At 67.9% G+C, this 20072-nt stretch overlaps 1 protein-coding gene across 1 annotated transcript in view; it reads right to left on the bottom strand.

Moving 5' to 3' along the window:
• The window catches only part of PI4KA (phosphatidylinositol 4-kinase alpha), a 76512-nt gene extending 56586 nt beyond the window's left edge, over positions 1–19926 (bottom strand). Inside the window, 9 exon segments of the mRNA XM_029049217.2 lie at positions 856–921; positions 2045–2193; positions 3599–3665; positions 4545–4804; positions 4931–5003; positions 5958–6046; positions 7939–8032; positions 9120–9236; positions 19811–19926. Coding sequence (XP_028905050.1) covers positions 856–921; positions 2045–2193; positions 3599–3665; positions 4545–4804; positions 4931–5003; positions 5958–6046; positions 7939–8032; positions 9120–9218 — 897 coding nt within the window. The 5' untranslated portion in view covers positions 9219–9236; positions 19811–19926.
• Positions 19927–20072: the final 146 nt, after the last annotated feature.

The raw sequence follows: 20072 nt of genomic DNA, 5'->3' as shown, positions 1-20072 counted from the left end.
GTGGGGCCGCGGGCGAGTCGCTTCGCTTGTCTGTGCCTCGGTGACCTCGTCTGTAAAAGGGGCCTTCGGATGGAGAGCCTCGCTACCGGATGACCCTGTACCCACCCCAGCGCTCGGAGGAGTGCCCTGCACGTAGTAAGCGCTTAAATACCGACACCGAATCCCCAAATCACTATTCCTGTCCCTCTCCTCTCTTCCGGCCCGCCCCGTGGCGCCTCCTCGCCCCTCTTTTGGTCACTTCCACCTCCCCGCCCCTATGTCCTTTCAACGGAACGGTACCTTTTAAGGGCCCGCCAGGTGCCGGGCACCGTAGCAGGCGCCGGGGCGGACACGGAGCCGTCGGGTCGGCCCCGGTCCGCGTCCCACGGGAGGCTCGCGGGCTTTCTCCCCGTTTTACCGACGGGGGGGGGGGGGGGGGGGGGGACCCCCGCCCCCAGGGAGTTCTCTGGGATCCAAGGGCCGGCTTACAGGCGGAGACCGGCTTGGCCGCCGCGGGAACCGCCCGACGTGACGGGCCCCGGGTCTCACGCACACACACGAGGACCCCGGAGGTCGAGATTCCAGCCCCGATTCTCCGCGGGGCCCCTCCGCTGAGCTCGCGGCGGGCGGGGACCGCGACGGTTTACCGTCGCCTCGCACCCGCGCTTAACGGACGCGCGCGGGCAGCGCTTCGACCGGCGCGACAGCGGGCGAGTGGGGCCGGGCCCCGGAGCTCTGGATTCCGGCCCGGATTCCCCTTCTCGCGGGGCGAGCGATCCCGTCTCTCTGCCTCGGGCTCTCCGCCTACAGAACCGGCCCCGACCCCGCTGCCCTTCTACGAGGGGCCTCCTCCCCGCCCGCGTCGGGCGCACGGACCTCCGTTACGGCCGCGATGACTTCATCCAGCGCTCGGAGCAGCGGTTCCTCCACGAACCTCTTCACCTGGAAGGAAAGGAAATGGGCGCCGGGAAGAGCTCGAGGGCGGGCCGGGCGTCGAGCCCGGCCGCCCCGCAAACGAGCCGCCGTCGTGAGGCGGCGTGGCCTCGGGGCAAGAGCCCGGGCCCCGGCGGCCGGAAGGACCCGGGTCCCGATCTCGGCTGTCGCCTGTCCGCTGCGTGGCCGCGGGCACGCGTCTCCGCTTCTCCGTGCCTCCGTCGCCTCGTCTCTATGACGAGGATTAAGACGGCGGGCCCCGCGCGGGGCGGGGACCGGGTCCGATCCGACGACCTCGCATCTAACTCCGGCGGTTAGTGCGGCGCCTGGCACGGGCTACGGGCCGAAGTGTTTTTTAAAAAGAGGAAACCGACCCGGAAAAAGCGCAGAGGAGGGGCCGAGGGCGGGTTCGGCTACTCCGGCTCTCGCGGAAAGGGCCCGGGCGCCTGGGTTTAAAACGGCGTCCCAACGGTCTCAGAACAGCGCCTGGCACAGAATAAAGGCCTAATAAATACCGTAGAAAAGAAAAGGGGCAAAGGAGAACACGGCGTGAACAAACGAACGACAGACGCGCGAGGTTCCAGGCCCGGGCCGAGGGTTGGCCGAAATGAAAGGAGCAGGGAGGTCCGGCGGAAAGCGTCGGCGCCCGGAAGCCTGGGTTCAAACCCCGGCTCCGCCGCTCGCCTTCCGCGTGACCTTGGGGGAGTCGCCGCGCTTCCCTCGAGCCCGGCTTCCTCCTCCGCGAAAGGGGGACCCGGTCCCCGTCCTCCCTTCCGCTCGGACCGCGAGCCCCACGCGGGGCGAGGACTGCGTCCGGCCGGGTGACCTCCCATCTCCCGCGGGGCCCAATGAAGCGCCCGGCACATAGTCAGCGCCCAGCGGATATCGCGGTCGTCGTCACTCGTCGGTACCCGTCGCCGCCTCGTGTCGCCGGCGCAAATCCGGGGGGGGGGGGGGTCCGGGACAGAATTCCCGTCGACCCTCCCGGCGTCATCGCTCCGACGCGGACCTCGACCGCGGGTCGGCGAACCGACCGGCTCGGCCCGCCTTCCCCCGAACGCCCCGTCCCTCCCCGTCCTCTCCCTCCCCGCTCTCCCCCCGCCCCGCTCCTCTTCCTCTTCCACCTCCTCACCAAGTCGATCAGCTCCTGCAGCCTGTCCAGGGGCATGTCAAACTCCTTGTAGCCGACGCCGTCGAAGAGGGGGGACACGGAGAAGCTGGAACTGGTCGTGGAGAAGTAATAGTCCGGGTCCACGGTGCCGCCGTCGGGCGGGTAAGACCCTTGAGGGGGGAGAGGGGGGGAAGAGGAAAACCCACGCATTCGCAAGTACCGATCGAGCACCTGCGGCGCGCGGCGCCGGACGCCCGGGAGACGACGACACGACAGTGAACGTCCCCCGCCCGCTACGGGCTCACGGTCTAGAGGGGAGGAGACGGATATTAATCCAAGTGGATCACGTTTCTTTACTCGCGTCGCGAATAAATCACAGAGAGGTACGTCTGGGCCGCGGGACCGCGAGGGCGGGACGGACCGAGGGAGCCAGTCGGGGGGAGGCAGAACGGAGCGGGAGGAGGGGGAACGGGGGCCCGGTCGGGGAAGGTGGGTGGAGACGGGCCGTCGGGGAGGCGTCGTCCGGGGGGTTCGAGGGGGGAGGGCCTTCCGGGCCGGGGCTCGGCGGATGAGATCGAAAGCCACGGAAGCCGACGTCCCGCGGCCCCTCCGGACGGGGACGGGGCGGGGTGGAAGAGGTCGGCCGACCCGCCCGAGGCCTCGCGGCAGGTACCCGGCAGAACCGCCTTCCCCTCGACCCCGTCTCCCCCCCCCCCCCGACTCTACTCATCGCCACCGTCCTCGCCCGCCCGCCTCCCCCGGTCGGACCGCGAGCCCGGCGGAGGGCGGGGACCGTCTCTACCCGTGGCCGACTTGTACGTTCCGAGTGCTCCGCGCACAGCGGGCGCTGGGTAGATACTACCGAGCCAACGGGCGGAACCGGGATTAGACCGGGAGCCCGTCGCGGGCGGGGAACGAGCCTTCCGATTCGGCTGGATTGTATTACGGCGAAGCAGCGCGGCGAGTCGGACGGCCCCGGGGCCTAACCCTGACTCCGCCGCTCGTCCGTCGGGTGACCCCGGGCAAGTCGCCTCGCTTCCCCGGGCCTCAGCTGCCTCATCGGTGAGATTGAGACGCGTGAGCCCCACGTGGGAGGAGGACTGCGCCCGGCCGATTCGCCCGCGTCCGCCCCGGCGCTCGGCACGTAGTCGGCGCTCACCGCAAACCGCAGGCATCGCTGTTACTCTCCCCCAGGCGCTCAGTACGGCGCTCTACACGCGGCAAGCCTTCGATTAAAAAACCGCAGGGCCGACCGACCCTCCGACGGGCCGGGCTTTCCGAGCGGTTAGCGCGCGGCGAGCGCTCCATAAATACGGTGGAACGAACCGACGACTCGTCCGTTCGTTCCACCGTACCTATCGAGCGCCCGCCGCGCGCGGAGCGCCGTACCGGGCGCTGGGAACGGACGAGTCGGCAACGGATGGTGACGGCCCCCGCCCTCCGACGGGCTCACGGTCCGCTCGGCCGCGTGACCGCCTCCGCTCGTCCGGTGGGATCTACCGAGGGCGCGCGGCACCGCGCCGAGCGCCCGGGAGAGGACGACGCAACGGTGACAAGACGGAGGCCGGCGCTCACCTTCGAAGCAGTGGACGGCGGAGCCTCCGGGAGAGCCGGGAGGAGGCGGGCCGCGCTCGGGGCTCGCCTGCAAGACACGAGACCCGGTCCCCCGTTCGGTCCCCTTTACCCAGCGCCTACCGGGTGCCGGGGCGGGGCACCGACGGGAGGGGACGGAGAGGACCGGACACGTTCCCCGCCCGCGACGAGCCGGCAGCCCAGGGACGCGGCGCCGCGAGGGTGAAGCTCTCGGGAAGGCTCGGCGGCCCGATCGCCCCCCGGGGCGCGGAGCGGGCGGGGAACGACGGTGACGGCGTTGGCCGAGCGCTCGCTGCGCGCCGAGCGCCCTCGTCAACGCCGGGGGAGATATGCGGGGCAACCGGGGGGGGGGGGGGGGGGGCGGGACGACGCGGTCCCCGCCCGCCCAAGAGCCCACGTTCGTCACCCCCGTTCCGCGGTAACGGAAGCCCGGGGACGTCGTCGTCATCGCTCGTCCCTTCGGCCGTATCTCTTGAGCGCTTACTGCGCGCAGGGCACCGTAGCGAGCGCTCGGGAAGTCCGAGTCGGCAAGGGGGAGAGACGATCCCCGCCCACGACGGGCTCCCGGTGGGGCCTCGGAGTCAGAGGTCACGGGTTCGACTCCCGGCTCTGCCGCGGGACTCAGGGCGAGTCGCGTCGCTTCTCTGGGCCTCGGTCCCCTCATCCGTGAGCCTCGCGGGGGACGACCCGAGGACCCCGCGTCTCCCCCGGCGCCGAGAACGGCGCTCGGCGCACGGCGGGCGCTTGACAACCGCCGCCGTTATCATCGGAAGGGGGCAGGCGGCCGCCGAGACGGGTGGTCGTCTCGATCGTATTTCGACGACCGTGCTGAGCGCTCCGGAGAGCGCGGACGTCAGGCGCGTTCGCCGCCCGCGGCGGGGCCGGGATCGGGGCCCGCGTCCTCTCCGCGAGGCCGGGGCCCGCCCACCTGCGAGATGCTGGACACGCTGCTGGTCTTCCTCTTCAGGGTGGCCTCCTGGCAGACGGCCAGCAGGTTGCTGGGCAGGATGGAGCGGAAGTCGTTGAAGGAGCGCCGCCGGATCCCGTCCAGCTCCTCGGGGACCTTCGGGGAGGGCGGGGACGCCCTGGGGAAGAGCTTGGAGAGGAGAGCCTCCTCCGTGGCGCTGTAGCGGCCGAAAGCGCGGGCCACGCCGATCAGGCAGGGGACGGCGTGCCTGCACAGGTACTCTGGAAGGGAGAGCCGGGCGGGCGGCGCGGGCGTCGGCGCGCGCGGGCGGGAGGCCGGCGACGGGCCCCCCCCCCCCCCCGCCCCCGCCCCCGCCCCCGGCCGCCGCCCCCCGAACCGCTCCGCACCTCTCTCCTGCGGCTCCGGGGCCCGACACGTCGCCAGCAACAGCTGCATCACCTGCAGCAGCGACGCCAGGATCTGAAGGGGACGAGACCGCGCGACGGAGACGTCAGCCGGTCCGCCGCGGGTCCCGGGCTCTCGCCGAGCGCTCGGGACGCGGCCGACGCGCTCCCCGCCCGAAACGGGGGTGTCCGGTGAGCGCCGACTACGCGCCGGGCGCCGTTCTAGGCGCTGGGGGACGCGGGGTGATCGGGCGGTCCCACGCGGGCTCCCGGTCTTCAGCCCCATTTTCCAGATGAGGGAACCGAGGCCCGGGGAAGCGACCCGCGCCAAGGCGGGCGGCCGGCGGAGCCGGGATTCGAGCCCGCGCCCTCCGACCGACCCCCGAGCCCTCGCCGCCGAGCCGCGCTGCCTCTCCGCCTCCGGCGGGGGTCTAGATCCTCGTCCGTTTCCACCGGGCGGAGACTTCGGACGACCCGTTTCTACTCACGTCCGTCCCCCCGCCTCTGGGTCGTCGAGCCCTCGCGGGCGGGGACGGGTCCACCGACCCCGAGGGCGCCTCCTCGAGCGTTCGGCACAGCGCCCCGCACGCAGGAGGCGCTCGAGAAACCCCACCGGACGAGCCCCGCGAGGGTCCCCCGGGGGTCCGTCCTCTAGACCGTTGAGCGAGCTCGTCGCGGGAGGGGGACCCGCCCGCCAACTCGGTCGCACCGGACTCTCCCGAGCGGTTAGCGCGGCGCGGCTCGGTGGGAAGGGCCCGGGCTCGGGAGTCGGAGGTCGTGGGTTCGGATCCCAGCTCCGCCCCTCGGCAGCCGCGGGCCCGCGGGCGGGTCGCTTCGCTCCTCCGGGCCTCGGCGACCCCGTCTGGAAAACGGGGATTAACCGGGAGCCTCACGCGGGGCCGCCCGACGACCCCGTGTCCACCCAGCGCTCGGGACGGCGCCCCGCGCCTAGCAGGCGCTCAACCAACACCCGCGTTATTACTCCGCCGGGCCGGGCGGCCTGTCGTCTCGGGCCCGGGGGGGGACTCACCTCCTCCCTCAGGGTCGGATCCCGGTAGGCCACGTCGTACAGCAGGGTCACCAGACAGAAGCTGAAGGTCTCGGCCACCGGCAGCAGGCCTGCGGGGACATGGCCGTCGCCGCGCCCATCCGGACCGCGGTGCCCGCGGGGCGCTCGCCGCGTGCCGGGCGCTCTACTAAGCCCCGGAGCGGTCACGAGCAAGTCGGGCGGGACGCGGACCCGGCCGGGGCTCCCGGCCTCGATCCCCTCCGAACGGAGGAGGGGACCGGGGCCCGGAGAAGGGACTCCGCCGAGGTCGCCCGGCAGACACGGTCACAGCGATAATTACGACTGTGCTATCCGTTAAGGGCTTACTACGTGCCAGGCCCCGTACTAAGCGCTGGGGTGCGTACGAGGAAATCGGGGTGGAGGCGGTCCCTCCTGTCATTCATTCATTCGGGGGTATCTACTGAGCGCTCGCCGCGCGCCGAGCGCCGCGCTCGGAAAGTACGATTCGCCAACAGGGACAGTCCCCGCCCAACGACGGGCTCCCGGTCTCGATCCTCTTTTTACAGACGAGGGAACCGAGGCCCGGAGAAGCGGAGTGACTTCGCCCAAGGTCACACGGCAGACATCGTCAGAGCGAAAACGACAACCGCGGCGTCCGTTAGGCGCCCGCTAGGGGCCGGGCGCTGAACCGAGCGCCGGGGCGTGGGCAAGGAGGTCGGGTCGGACGCGGTCCCTGTCGTCCGTTCGATCGCATTCGGGGGGGCGCTTACGACGTGCCGGGCACCGTACCGAGCGCCGCAGTGGACACGAGGAAATCGGGTCGGAGGCGGTCCCCGTCATTCACTCGTTCGGTCGCGTTTATCGAGCGCTTACGGTGCGCGGAGCGCCGCGCTCGGAAAGCACGGTTCGGCAGCGGGGACAAGTCCCGCCCAACGGCGGGTTCCCGGTCTCGGTCCTCTTGTCACAGATGAGGGAACGGAGGCCCAGAGAAGCGAAGCGACTCGTCCGAGGTCACTCGGCAGGCAAGAGGCAGAGCCCCGGATCAGGACCCCCGGTCCTTCAGACTCCCCGGCCCGGGCTCTACCCACCGGGCCGCGCCGCTTCGGCGGGACCGACGGTCACGTGGGGACGGGAGGCCCGGGTGGCGGACGTCAGCGTGTTTACCGAGCGCTCACGGCGCGCGAGGCACCGTGCCAGGCGCCGGCGGAGAACGCAGGTGGGAATCGGATACGGTCCCCGCCCGTCCCTCGGGGGAGGGGGCCGCCATCTCAGAGCCCCAACCCGGAGCGGAAACTCGCCGAGCGTCTCGCCGTCCTTGCCCCCGGCCCAACTGAGCGGGGGGGGGGAGGATGATCACGGTATTTGTTAATGAACTGTTGAGCGCTTATGAGCGCAGGGAGCGCTAGATAAATAACGACGACGACGGCGGCCGTTGAGCGCTCACTACGTGCAGGGCACCGTTCTGAGCGCGGGGGGAGACGCGGGGTCATCGGGTTAATCCCCATTTTACAGACGAGGTCACTGAGGCCCAGAGGAGTGAGGTGACTCGCCCAGAGTCCCACGGCCGGCAAGCGGCGGAGCCGGGATTCGGACCCATGACCTCTGACTCCCAAGCCCGGGCTCTTCCCGCTGCTTCTCTGACCCGCTAAGCGTCTTGCCCTCCTCTCCCCCAGCCGAACTAGGCGGGGGGGGGAGGGCGACGACGACATCGGCTAACACGGTGTCGGTATCCGCCGAGCGCTCCCCGTGTGCCAAGCACCGTTCTAAGCGCTGGGGGGAGACGAGGGGATCGGCTGAGTCCCCCGTGGGGCGCCCCGTCTTCACCCCCATTTTCCGGACGAGGTCCCGGGGAAGCGTCGCCCGAAGTCACGCGACGGGCAAGCGGCCGAGCCGGCACCCGAACCCACCGCCCCCGACTCCCGAACCCGGGCTCTCGCCGCCGCGCCCCGGGGCACGTGGCGAGCGCTCCTCCGACGGCACGGCGCCCGCCGCGACCGCTCACCTCGGCCCTTCCGGGCCGTGCTGTCTTCGATCCACTCCACCCGGGGGAGGCCCCTGAGCAGACGAAGCAGGTACGGGACCAGGCTCTCTTTGTGCTGAAAGGGAAGGGAAGACAGGGAGAGGAGCGACTCGGTCGCTCAACGGAGGGGATCCGCCCAGCGCCGACCGTGGGGCCCGGCACTGTGCCGAACGCTCGGGGGACGGAGGATCCAGCGGAGGCGGAGGAAACCCTCCCTACCCTCAAGGAGTCTCCGCGCGGACGCGTCCCCTCGGCTGACTCGCCTCGGGGAACTCGGCTCGACGGGGGAGCGGGGCGGCCCGGCGGACGGAGCCCGGGGCCCGGGGGTCACGAGGACCCGGGTCCCGATCCCGGCTTCCTCACTCCCTGCCGCCGGACCCCGGGCGGGTCACTTCACCTCTCTGCGCCCCAGATCCCTCCCCGGGAAAACGGCGGTTAAGGCGCCGAGGATGATAAGGTCGGCATCCGACTACGCGCGGAGCGCCGCTCTAAGCGCCCGAGGAGACACGGGGGAGTCGGGCCGCCCCGCGTGGGGCTCCCGGCCCTCATCCCCGTCTTCCAGACGGGGTCCCTGAGGCGCGGAGAAGCGAGGGGACTCGCCCACCGTCACCCGGCCGCCAAGCGGCGGAGCCGGGATCCGAACGCGTGACTTCTGACTCCCGGGCCCTATCCGCCAAGCAACGCCGCCTCTCCCTCCGCCGCGCGTCCTCTCCCGAGGGCTCGGTGCGGCGCTCCGCGCGTGGCGAGCGGTCGACACCGCCGACGGGTCGACGGCTCGAGGAAGGGCTCCGCTCCGTCCGCCCTGCGGCCGACTCCGCCGTCGACCGGCGGCCCCCGGGGGGCGGGGGTGGGGTCTCCCGGCTCTTCCCGGGCCGTCCTCTCCCGCGCGTTCGGTCCGGTGCTCCGCGCGCGGGAAGCGCTCAGCAAATACTGTCGACGGGTGGGTCGGTCGCCCTTCCTGCGGGTACCGGGGCGAGCCCCCGGGGACGGCGCCCTTCCCCTCGACTTGGGCCGCGGGAGTACGGACCGCCATCTCTCCGTCACGGGGAGCCCGCCCGGCCGTCCCGCTCCCATCCGGCCGGGGGAAGCGGCAGCGGGGCCGAGCCGGGGATCCCCGGCCGCCGGCCGCGAGAGGATCCAAAAGCCGGCCCCGGACGCGGTACCTGGAGGTCCGACTCGACGAGGAAGATTCCCAGCGCGATGACGGCGTCCCGGCGTCTCTCGTCCAGCTGGAAGACGCCGTGGAAGTCCCCGGGGCACATGCACAGGAGCTTCTGGACCTGGCCGGGACAGACGGACCGTCGACCGACCCGTCGGGGGCCGATCGCCCGTCGTTTAGCGGGTGCGGCGCACTCGGTCCCCCTCCCCGCTTCCGTCCCATTCTCACCGCTCTCCTACCGCGACCCGGCCCGCCCGCCTTCTTCTCCTAACGCCGACCCGCCCGCTCCATCTCCGTCCCGCCTCCGACCCCTCCGGGACTCCGGCCCGGAACGCCCTCCGGTTTCACAGCTGGCAACGACCCTCCCCTTTTAAGAGAAGCGGCGGGGCTCGGCGGGAAGAGCCCGGGCTTGGGGGTCGGAGGCCGTGAGTTCGAACCCCGGCCCTGCCCCCCGTCAGCCGGGCGACCGCGGGCGAGTCGCTTAACCTCTCTGTGCCCTCAGTCACCTCATCTGGAAAACGGGGATTAACCGTGAGCCTCACGTGGGACGACCCGATGACCCCGCGTCTCCCCCGGCGCTCGGAACGGCGCTCGGCCCAGAGCAAGCGCTTAACGGATACCAACGTGGTCGTTATTTTCGAAGCCTTACCGGAGGCCCATCTCCTCCAAGCGGCCTTCCCCGATCGAACCCTCTTCTCCCGCCCCCTTCCGCGTCGCTCCCTTTATTCATCCCTCTCTCCCAGCCCCAGGGCACTTATGTCCACGGCTGTCACTTATTCTTTCACGCTCACGCCCCTCAAAACCGTAAGCTCTTTGCGGGCGGGGAATGTGTCCGCTATGTTCATTCGTTCAATATTTACTGAGCGCTTACCACGCGCAGGGCACCGTACCGAGCGCTCGGAATGGCCAAATCGGACAGACTGGGACGCTCCCTGCCCTCCGACGGGCTTACGGTCCGACCCGGGGGGAGACGGACGGACGGGAACGACAGCAACGAACAGAATCGTCACGCTGTTCTCCGACGAGAATGACGACGACGACGTCGGTATTCGTTAAGCGCCTACTCTGGGCCGGGCGCTCTCCTAAGCGCCGGGGGAGATGCGGGGCCATCCGATCGTCCCACGTGAGGCTCGCGGTCGATCCCCGTTTTCCAGGTGAGGTGACTGAGGCCCGGAGAAGGGAAGTGACTCGCCCGCGGTCACCCACCCGACAAGTGGCGGAGCCGGGATTCGAACCCATGACCCGGGACTCCCAAGCCCGGGCTCTCCTCCGCCGAGCCACGGCCGCTTCTCCGTCAGGTGCTCAGTACGGTGCACCGCTCCCGGCAAGCGCTCGCTGAACACGCCGGATCGACCGGACCAAGGCTTCGGGAGGTGCGGCCGTGGGCGAGTCGCTTCACTTCTCTGTGCCTCGGTCTCCTCATCTGAAAAATGGGGAGTGACCGGGAGCCTCACGAAGGGACGTCCCCGTATCTCCCCCGGCGCTCGGAACGGTGCTCTGCACGTAGTAAGCGCTCGACAGGTACCGACATCGTTATTATTACGGCGCCACGGGGAGCTCGATTCAAACCCGATTCCGCCACGGCTGTACGACCGCCGGCCGCGGCAGAAGCAGCACACGGTCCGCGGAGGCTCTTCCCGGCCGACCCTCCCCAAATCTCCAGCACAAGGGGAGCCGCGCGGCCGAGCGGGATAGAGCCTGGCCCCACCTCCCTGTGGGACAAATTAGTTTCCTCTATTACGCCCGCGGTCGGCATCGATGGGCACGAGCTAAATCTCCCAACTGGCGAGCCCGCCCGGACCGACAGGGTCGCCGACTCCCCCCCCCCCCCCCCGGGGAGGAGGGAAATCAAGCAGTCCATCGATCGCATTTGCCGAGGGCGCACTGTGCGCGGAAAACGATAGCCACAGTAATCGTTTGTGGTATCAAGTGCTTTCTGTGTGCCGGGCCCTGTCCCAGACGGCCGCGGAGCTGCAAGATGATCAGGTTGGACCCGGTCCCGCACGGGCATCGCCGTCTTAAAAACGTAAAGCAGGAAAGTCTCCTTGAATTCCGGGGTGGTTTTAATCCCGCTTCACGACGGAGCCGAGACGGAGGAGAGGTTACGTTCGCTGCCGGGTTTACCTTCAGGCTCGCTCGTACCTGGAGACGGAACCGTTCCGTGCCCTGCACAAAGCAGGCGCTCGGGAAATAACATCGACTGACCCAACGCGACGGACCGATCGAAAACGAGGACTCGATCCGTTTTAAAAAGAGGTACGTTAAGCGCTCACTACGCGCCAGGCACCGCGCTGAGCGCCGGGGTGGATAAGAGCCGATCGGGGAGGACGCCGACCCTGTCCCGCGTGGGGCTCACGGTCTTAACCGCCCTTTAAAGACGAGGTAACCGAGGCCCGGAGAAGCGAAGTGACTCGCCTGAGGTCACCCTTCCGGATCGACACGGAGGGAAGAGAGGAAAGGAGACCCCGGGCTTCCAACGTGTCTTTTCCGTCGACGGAGGTGCCCGCGGAGAGACCGCCTGCCGGAGCCGCCCGCTCTCGGACTCGCTCGTCGTCCGTGGGCTCGGGCAAACCCTCGGGCGGGACGGGCGCCCGGTCGCGTGCCGGCCCCGGGACCCGAAACGCTCCTCGGCCCGGCCCCCCGAGGCGGCGTTCGGATCCCGGCTCTGCCGCCGGTCGGCTGGGTGACCGCGGGCAGGTCACTTCTCTGGGCCTCGGTGACCTCATCTGTAAAATGGGGATCGAGGCCGGGAGCCCCACGTGGGACGACCTGATTCCCCCGTGTCTACCCCGGCGCTTAGAAAGGCGCTCCGCACGGAGTGAGCGCTTCACAGATACCAGCGCGCTCATTACCGTCTCTCTCCCAGACCTCCGACGAGGAGAAGGATCCGTCGGGAAAATTTTGTTCCGAGAAGCCGAGTGACCTGGGGGATAAACCAGGGGCCTGGGGGGGGGGGGTCAGAGAGAGCTGGGTTCGAATCCAAGCTCCGCTACCAGCCTGGTGCGTGGCCGTGGCCGGCACGGTGCCCGGCACAGAGTCCAAGTCTAATAAACGTCATTAAAAGACAAAGGGTCTCCACTCGAGTCGCATGGCAACCGTGGGCCGCGTGTTTACGTGTTAGAAAATAGTAACGACGACGATGTCGGTACCGGTTGAGCGCTTACTATGCGCAGAGCACCGTTCTGAGCGCTGGGGGAGACACGGGGGAATCGGGTCGTCCCACGTGGGGCTCAGGGTCTTCATCCCCATTTTCCAGATGAGGGAACTGAGGCCCGGTGAAGTGACCCGCCCACGGTCGCGCAGCCGACAGGCGGCAGAGCCGGGAGTCGAACCCACGACCTCTGACTCCGAAGCCCGGGCTCCTTCCACTGAGCCGCGCCGCTCCTCTGAGCAAAGAGAGAGGGAAAGAGAAACAGAGACCGAGGCACCCGTCTCCCAAAGAGCCCCGGGGGGAGCGAATGGAGCCGGGCCCGGGAGTCACAAGGCCCTGGGTCCCGATCCCGGCTCGGCCGCTGGTCAGCTGGGTGACCTCGGGCAGGTTACTTCACTTCTCTGGGCCTCAGTTCCCACATCTGTAAAACGCGGACCAAGACGGGGGCCCCGTGCGGGACCCGGACTGTGTCCAACCTGATCAATAATAACGATGCCGGTATCTGTTAAGCGCTCGCTACGTGCCGAGCACCGTTCTGAGCGCCGGGGTAGACACGGGGGAGTCGGGTCGTCCCCATCCCCATCCCCATTTTGCGGACGGGGTCGCCGAGGCACCGAGAAGCGAAGCGACCCGCCCCAAGTCACACAGCTGACAAGCGGCCGAGCCGGGATTCACCAGCGCTCGGCGCACAGTGAGCACTTAGTCCCACAAAAAAAAAACAAAAAACAAAACACCCCAAACGAACCGGAAGACCCTGGACTTCTCTGAAAGGGATCCCCCAGTTCACGGGACACAAAGGATGGGCCCGGCCCTTCTGGCTCCCTGCCTCGGGGATGCCGGAGAAGAAACCGGGTCGGAATTCGGCCCTCGGGGCCGGGAGCGGAAAGGGGAGGAGGAAAGACGGAAGGCCTCTCCGAGGGAAACAGTTGCTCCGAGGGAAAGCAGAGTGGGCCAGGGTCACTAGGACATCAGATCACACCCCCGTTCGCGAGCAACCCTAATCCTCCCCCCAGATCAGTCCATCGGTCGCATTTATCGAGCACCTACCGCGGGCGGAGCAGTGCCACAGCAATCACGATAATGTCGGTATTTGTGAGGCGCACGGGGCTCCCGGTCCCCGTCCCCGTTTTCAGGTGAGGTAACGGAGGCACAGAGAAATTAATAACGGTAACGTCGGTATCCGTTAGGCAGGTGCGGAGCACCGCTCCGAGCGCTGGGGGAGAGGCGGGGTCATCGGGTCGGCCCACGTTGAGGCTCCCGGTCTTCATCCCCACTGTACGGACGAGGCCGCCGAGGCCCAGAGAAGCCAAGCGACTCGCCCGCGGTCGCAGGGCTGCCAGGCGGCGGAGCCGGCATTCGAACCCACGACCTCCGACTCCCAAGCCCGGGCTCCTCCCACCGAGCTACGCTGCTTCTCGATAACGATAACTATGCCACTTGTTAAGCGCCTGCTGTGTGCCAGGCACTGCGCGAAGCACCGGGGTAGGCACGAGTTTATCGGGTGGGACGCGGTCCCTGCCCCACGTCGGGCTCGCGCTCTTCATCCCCAGCTTTTACAGACGAGGTCACCGAGGCCCAGAGAATTAATTAACGAACGTGGGTATCTGTTCAGCGCTGACTAGGCGCCGAGCACCGTTCTAAGCGCTGGGGGGGGATACGGGGTCATCAGGTTGTCCCGCGTGGGGCTCACGGTCTTCACCCCCATTTTCCAGCTGAGGTCGCCGAGGCCCAGAGAGAAGCGAAGGGGCTCGCCCGGGGTCACCCGGCTGGCAGGCGGGGGGGGGGGGGGGCGGGATTAGAACCCGCGACCCTCCGACTCCCAGGCCCGAGGCCTATCACTAAGCCACGCCGCTTCTCGAGGGAGCGGGACGGGCTCCGCCGCCTGTCAGCTGCGTGACTTGGGGCAAGTCACCACTTCTCTGGGCCTCAGTCGCCTCATCTGCAAAAGGGGCATTAAGACTGAGAGCCCCAAGGGGGACAACCTGATCCTCCCCGGCGCCTAGAACAGGGCTCTGCGCATAGTAAGCGCTTAACAGACGCCATGATCCTTATTGTGACAACCGAGTCGGCAGACACACTCCCACCAGAGGGTCCAAAAGAAGGAAGGTGAAAAGGAAGCCAGGCCCCGCTCGCAAACCGCTGGCAACCTAAGCACGGAGGCAGTTCCCCTTTTTAAAACGGTAACCGTTCGGCGCTCATCACGTGCCAGGCACCGAACCGAGCGCCGCGGCAGGTACAAGATAATCAGGTCGGACTCGATCCCCGTCCTACGCGGGGCTGGCAGTCTTAATCCGGTCACTGAGGCCCAGAGAAGTCAAGTCGCTCGCCCAAGGTCACGCAGCAGGCGAGGAGGGGTAGCCGGGATCAGAACCCAGGTCCGCCCGAATCCCGGGCCGGGACTCCATCCGTCAGGCCGCGCTGCTCTTCTGTGGCCAAATATAGACCAATGATGATACGACGCGGGTATCCGTTAAGCGCTCACTGCGTGCCGAGCACCGTTCCAAGCGCTGGGGTCGACGGAGGGTCATCAGGTCGTCCCACGTGAGGCTCACGATCCCCATTTTAGAGATGAGGTCACTGAGGCCCAGCGAAGTGAAGTGACCCGCCCACAGTCCCACAGCGGACAAGCGGCAGAGCCGGGAGTCGGACCCGTGACCTCCGACTCCGAAGCCCGGGCTCTCTGCGCTGAGCCGCGCCGCTTCCCTGCTCGAGAAACCGAGGGCAAGGATCCGAGGAGGGAAACCGAGCTCTCGGACGGACGGGATCTTAAGCCGAGCGGCGAGGTCGGCTTCTAGGTCTGCTCTCGACCCTCCCGCGCTTCTGACCCGCTGAGAGGCAGCGTGGCCCGGCGGGGAGAACCCCGGCCCGGGAGGTTCTTTTTAACCACTCGATCTCCAAGGGCTCCTTCCCCCCTGCCTTCAAACACGCCCACGTCTCCCCCATCCTAAAAAAACCCGCTCTCGACCCCACCTCCCCCTCCAGTTATCGTCCTATCTCCCTACTACCCTTCCTTTCCAAAATCCTAGAACGAGTCGTCTACGATCGATGCCTAGAATTCCTTAACTCCCATTCTCTCCCGGACCCCCTCCGATCCGGCTTCCGTCCCCTCCGCTCTACCGAGACCGCTCTCTCTAAGGTCACCCGTGACCTCCTTCTCGCCAGATCCGACGGCTCCTACTCCATTCCGATCCTCCTCGACCTCTCTGCCGCCTTCGACACCGTCGACCGTCCCCTCCTCCTCCATACCTCATCTCGCCTCGGCTTCACGGACTCTGTCCTCTCCCGGTTCTCCTCTCGCCTCTCTGGCCGATCGTTCTCCGTCTCCTACGCCGGAGCCTCCTCCCCCTCCCGTCCTTTAACTGTCGGAGTTCCTCGAGGGTCGGTTCTCGGCCCTCTTCCGTTCTCCATCTACACTCACTCCCTCGGCGAACTCATCCGCTCTCACGGCTTCGACTACCGTCTCTACGCGGATGACACGCGGATCTACATCTCCGCCCCCGTCCTCTCCCCCTCCCTTCGGGCTCGCGTCTCCTCCCGCCTCCGGGACGTCTCCGCCCGGATGTCGGCCCGCCGCCCGAAACTCGACGTGAGCGAGACCGAGCTCCTCGTCTTCCCTCCCGAGCCCGGTCCGCTCCCGGACTTCTCCGTCACCGTGGATGGCACGACCATCCTTCCCGGCCCGCGGGCCCGCGATCTCGGTGTCGTCCTCGACTCGTCCCTCTCGTTCGCCCCACGCGTCCTATCCGTTACCGAGACCCGCCGGTCTCACCTCTACGATATCGCCGAGATCCGCCCTCTCCTCTCCACCCGGACGGCTACCTCACCGTTACGGGCTCTCGTCATATCCCGGCTAGACCGCCGCGTCGGCCTTCTCTCCGACCTCCCTTCCTCCTCTCTCGCCCCGCTCCGGTCTATTCTTCACTCCGCCGCCCGGCTCGTCTTCCCGCAGAGACGATCCGGGCACGTCACTCCCCTTCTTAAACGACTCCGGCGGTCGCCCGTCGACCTCCGCTCCGAACAGAAACTCCTCACTCTAGGCTTCGAGGCTCTCCGTCACCTCGCCCCTCCCTACCTCTCCTCCCTTCTCTCTTTCCACCGCCCGCCCCGCACGCCCCGCTCCTCCGCCGCCCGCCTCCTCGCCGTCCCCCGGTCTCGCCCGTCCCGCCGTCGACCCCCGGGTCGCGTCCTCCCGCGGTCCCGGAACGCCCTCCCTCCTCGCCTCCGCCGGACCGATTCTCTTTCCCTCTTCGAAACCCTACTTAAAACTCACCTCCTCCGAGAGGCGTTCCCAGACCGAGCTCCTCTTCCCCCTCTACTCCCTCCGCCGTCCCCCCTTTACCTCTCCGCAGCTAAAGCCTCATTTTCCCCTTTTCCCTCCGCTCCTCCACCTCTCCCTTCCCATCGCCACGGCACCGTACTCGTCCGCTCGACCGTACATATTTTCGTCACCCTATTTATTTTGTTAACGAATCGTACATCGCCTCGATTCCATTCGGTCGCCATCGGTTTTTACGAGACGTTCTTCCCCCCGACGCTGTTTAGCGCCATCGTCCCCGTCCGTCCGTCTCCCCCGATCGGACCGTGAGCCCGTCGGACGGCGGGGACCGTCTCTATCTGTCGCCGACTCGTTCGTCCCAAGCGCTCGGTACAGTGCTCTGCACGTAGTAAGCGCTCAATAAATACTATTGAATGAATGAATGAATCCCGGATCCGCCGCCCGGCCTCCGCATCTCGGTTCCTTCCCCCGTGAGACCGTGAGCTCCGTGTGGGACGGGGACCGTCCCATCCGACGACCTCGCACCTACCCCGGGGCCCGGTACGGTGCCCGGTCGCGTGGTGAGCACCTCAATACCCGGAACGGACGGAACACTCCCTCTCCGTCCCCCAGATCGTGCCGCTCCCCCATTCTGGAACCCCCTTCACCCATCAACCCCAAGCCCAACGCTCTCAAAATCCCCCTAAAATCACCTCTCCTCCAGTGGGCCTTCCCCGACTCGGCCCCCGTTCCCCCTCCTCGCCCTCCCTGCGGGGTCGCCTAGGCGCTCGGATCTACGCCCTCCTAAGCTCTCGACATTCACCCCACCCCGATCCCCTCGGCGCATATCAGAACGGCAACGATCGCGGTTACCCGCTGAACGCCTACCGCGCGCCCGGCGCCGTACCAAACGCCGGGACGGATACCGGCGGATCGGGTCGGGCACGGTCCCCGTCCCACGTGGGGCTCCCGGTCTCAATCCCCGTTTTCCAGACGAGGGAACTGAGGCCGGGGAAGGCCGCGCGGCCCGCCCGAGGTCACGGAGCGGAGAGGCGGCGGAGGCGGAATTAGAACCCGTGACCCGCTGACGCGCAGGCCCGGGTCCTAGCCGCTACACCAGGCTGCTCCTGACCTTCCGTCCTCCTATTTCCCCTCCCTGTAATTATTTCTCTCCCCCCTTCTAGGTTTTAAGCTCTATTTTACTCTACTTTCCGGAGGGCTTATTACGGTGCCCCGCGACGACACGATCCGCGCTCGGTCGACACCTCCGGACCGTAAGCTTGCGGCGGGCGGGAGACGCGTCTACCAAGTCCGATGCACTGGGCTCCCGAGTCCCCCGAGGGCTTAGCAGGGTGACGACGACGACGACGGCGTCTGTTAAGCGCTCGGCATGTGCCGAGCACCGTTCTAAGCGCCGGGGGAGAGCTAAGGGGATCAGTTTTTCCCACGTGGGGCTTCGGTCTTCATCCCCACTGGACGGATGAGGTCACTGGGGTCCGGGCAAGGCCCGGGACTCGACCAGAGTCACACCCCTGACCGGCGGCGGAGCCGGGATTAGAACCCACGGCTTCTGACTCCCGAGCCCTTTCCGCTACAGTGACGTTGGCATTCGTTAAGCGCCTCCTACGTGCCGAGCACCGTTCGAAGCCCCGGGGTAGACACGGGGGAATCGGGCCGTCCCCCGTGGGGCTCACCGTCTCCGTCCCCATTTTCCAGGTGAGGTCACTGAGGCCCAGAGAAGTGAAGCGACTCGCCCCACGTCACCCAGCGGACAAGGGGCCGGGCCGGGACTCGAACCCGTGACCTCCGACGCCGAAGCCCGGGCTCCCGCCGCCGAGCCACGCCGCTTCTCTACGCGGCTGTGCCGCCACGCCGGCGCGCTTCTCTACTGAGCGCCGCGGGCAGGGCACTGGACCGAAGGCTTGCGAAGTCGGATTCGGCGACCGCCGGAGACCATCCCTGCCCAACAACGGGCTCTCAGTCCAGAAGAGGAGTCGAGGGGGGAGACGGACAGCAAAACTGAACGAAACAAGTAGGCGGGCATCGACACCGCCGAAATAAAGAGAATCACAGATATACATACGCACGCGTGCGTACACACGTACGTGTAGAAAGTAATAATAATAACGTCGGTACTTGTTAAGCGCCTCCTGCGTGCCGAGCACCGTTCTAAGAGCCGGGGTAGACACGGGGGAATCGGGCCGTCCCCCGTGGGGCTCACGGTCTCCGTCCCCATTTTACAGACGAGGGAACCGAGGCCCAGAGAAGTGAAGCGACCGGCCCACGGTCACACGGCCGACAAGCGGCCGAGCCGGGATTCGCACTCACGCCCTCCGCCTCCCGAGCCCGCGCTCTCTCCGCCGGGCCACGCTGCATATACGCACATCAGAGGGGAAGCGGCGTGGCTCGGCGGAGAGAGCGCGGGCTCGGGGGCCGGGGGGGCGTGAGTGCGAATCCCGGCTGCGCCGCGTGACCTCGGGCGAGTCACTTCACTTCTCTGGGCCTCGGTGACCTCATCTGCGAAACGGGGGTGAAGACCGGGAGCCCCACGGGGGACGAGCCGATTCCCCCGTGTCTACCCCGGCGCTTAGAACGGAGCTGGGCACGTAGCCTCATTTTCCCCTTTTCCCTCCGCTCCTCCACCTCTCCCTTCCCATCCCCTCGGCACCGTACTCGTCCGCTCGACCGTATATATTTTCGTCACCCTATTTATTTTGTTAACGAATCGTACATCGCCTCGATTCCATTCGGTCGCCATCGGTTTTTACGAGACGTTCTTCTCCCCGACGCTGTTTAGCGCCATCGTCCCCGTCCGTCCGTCTCCCCCGATCGGACCGTGAGCCCGTCGGACGGCGGGGACCGTCTCTATCTGTCGCCGACTCGTTCGTCCCAAGCGCTCGGTACAGTGCTCTGCACGTAGTAAGCGCTCAATAAATACTATTGAATGAATTGAATAGTAGGCGCTTAACAAGTACCGACACTGTTATCATTATCCTCGTTACTAAAGCTAGCAGAGGAATAAATATGTACAAATACAACGACCTCCTCCCATCCCCCCCGCCCCCTCCTCTCCCTGACGTGACCCCCACACTCCCTCGGCCTAACGCGACCCCGATACCCATCCCCTCCCGACCCTGCCGCGACCCCCATAGCCGCCCCTCCCTCGGCCCGCCGTGACCCCATCACCGGCTCCCTCCTCGCCCTGACCTGACCACCCCCCCCCTTCTTCCTCGGCCTGCCAGGACCGTCCCGCCCCGCCCCGGCCGGGCCCCGAGCGGCGCGGCGGCACCTTCTCCAGGGCGGCGGGCCTCTGCGCGGCCAAAGAGCGGGACAGCGACAGGACGGTGTTGAAGTAGAAGCCCCTGGAGGCGGCCCCGGGCCCCGCCCGTCCTCCGGCCGCCGCCGCCGCCGCCATGATGGCGCCCGCCTCTCCCTCTCCCCCTTCCCCTTCCCGGCCTGCCGTGCGCAGGCGCCGGCCTCCCCCCTCACGGCGCCTGCGCGGGACGAACCACCCCCGGCGGGGAGGGGCGGCCCCCCCCTTCCTCCGGAGT

The sequence above is a fragment of the Ornithorhynchus anatinus genome, chromosome 21, assembly GCF_004115215.2.
Source record: "Ornithorhynchus anatinus isolate Pmale09 chromosome 21, mOrnAna1.pri.v4, whole genome shotgun sequence".
Classification (NCBI taxonomy): domain Eukaryota; kingdom Metazoa; phylum Chordata; class Mammalia; order Monotremata; family Ornithorhynchidae; genus Ornithorhynchus; species Ornithorhynchus anatinus.
The sequence above is the reverse complement of the archived record's forward strand: the minus strand, read 5'-3'. Positions and strand labels throughout refer to the sequence as shown.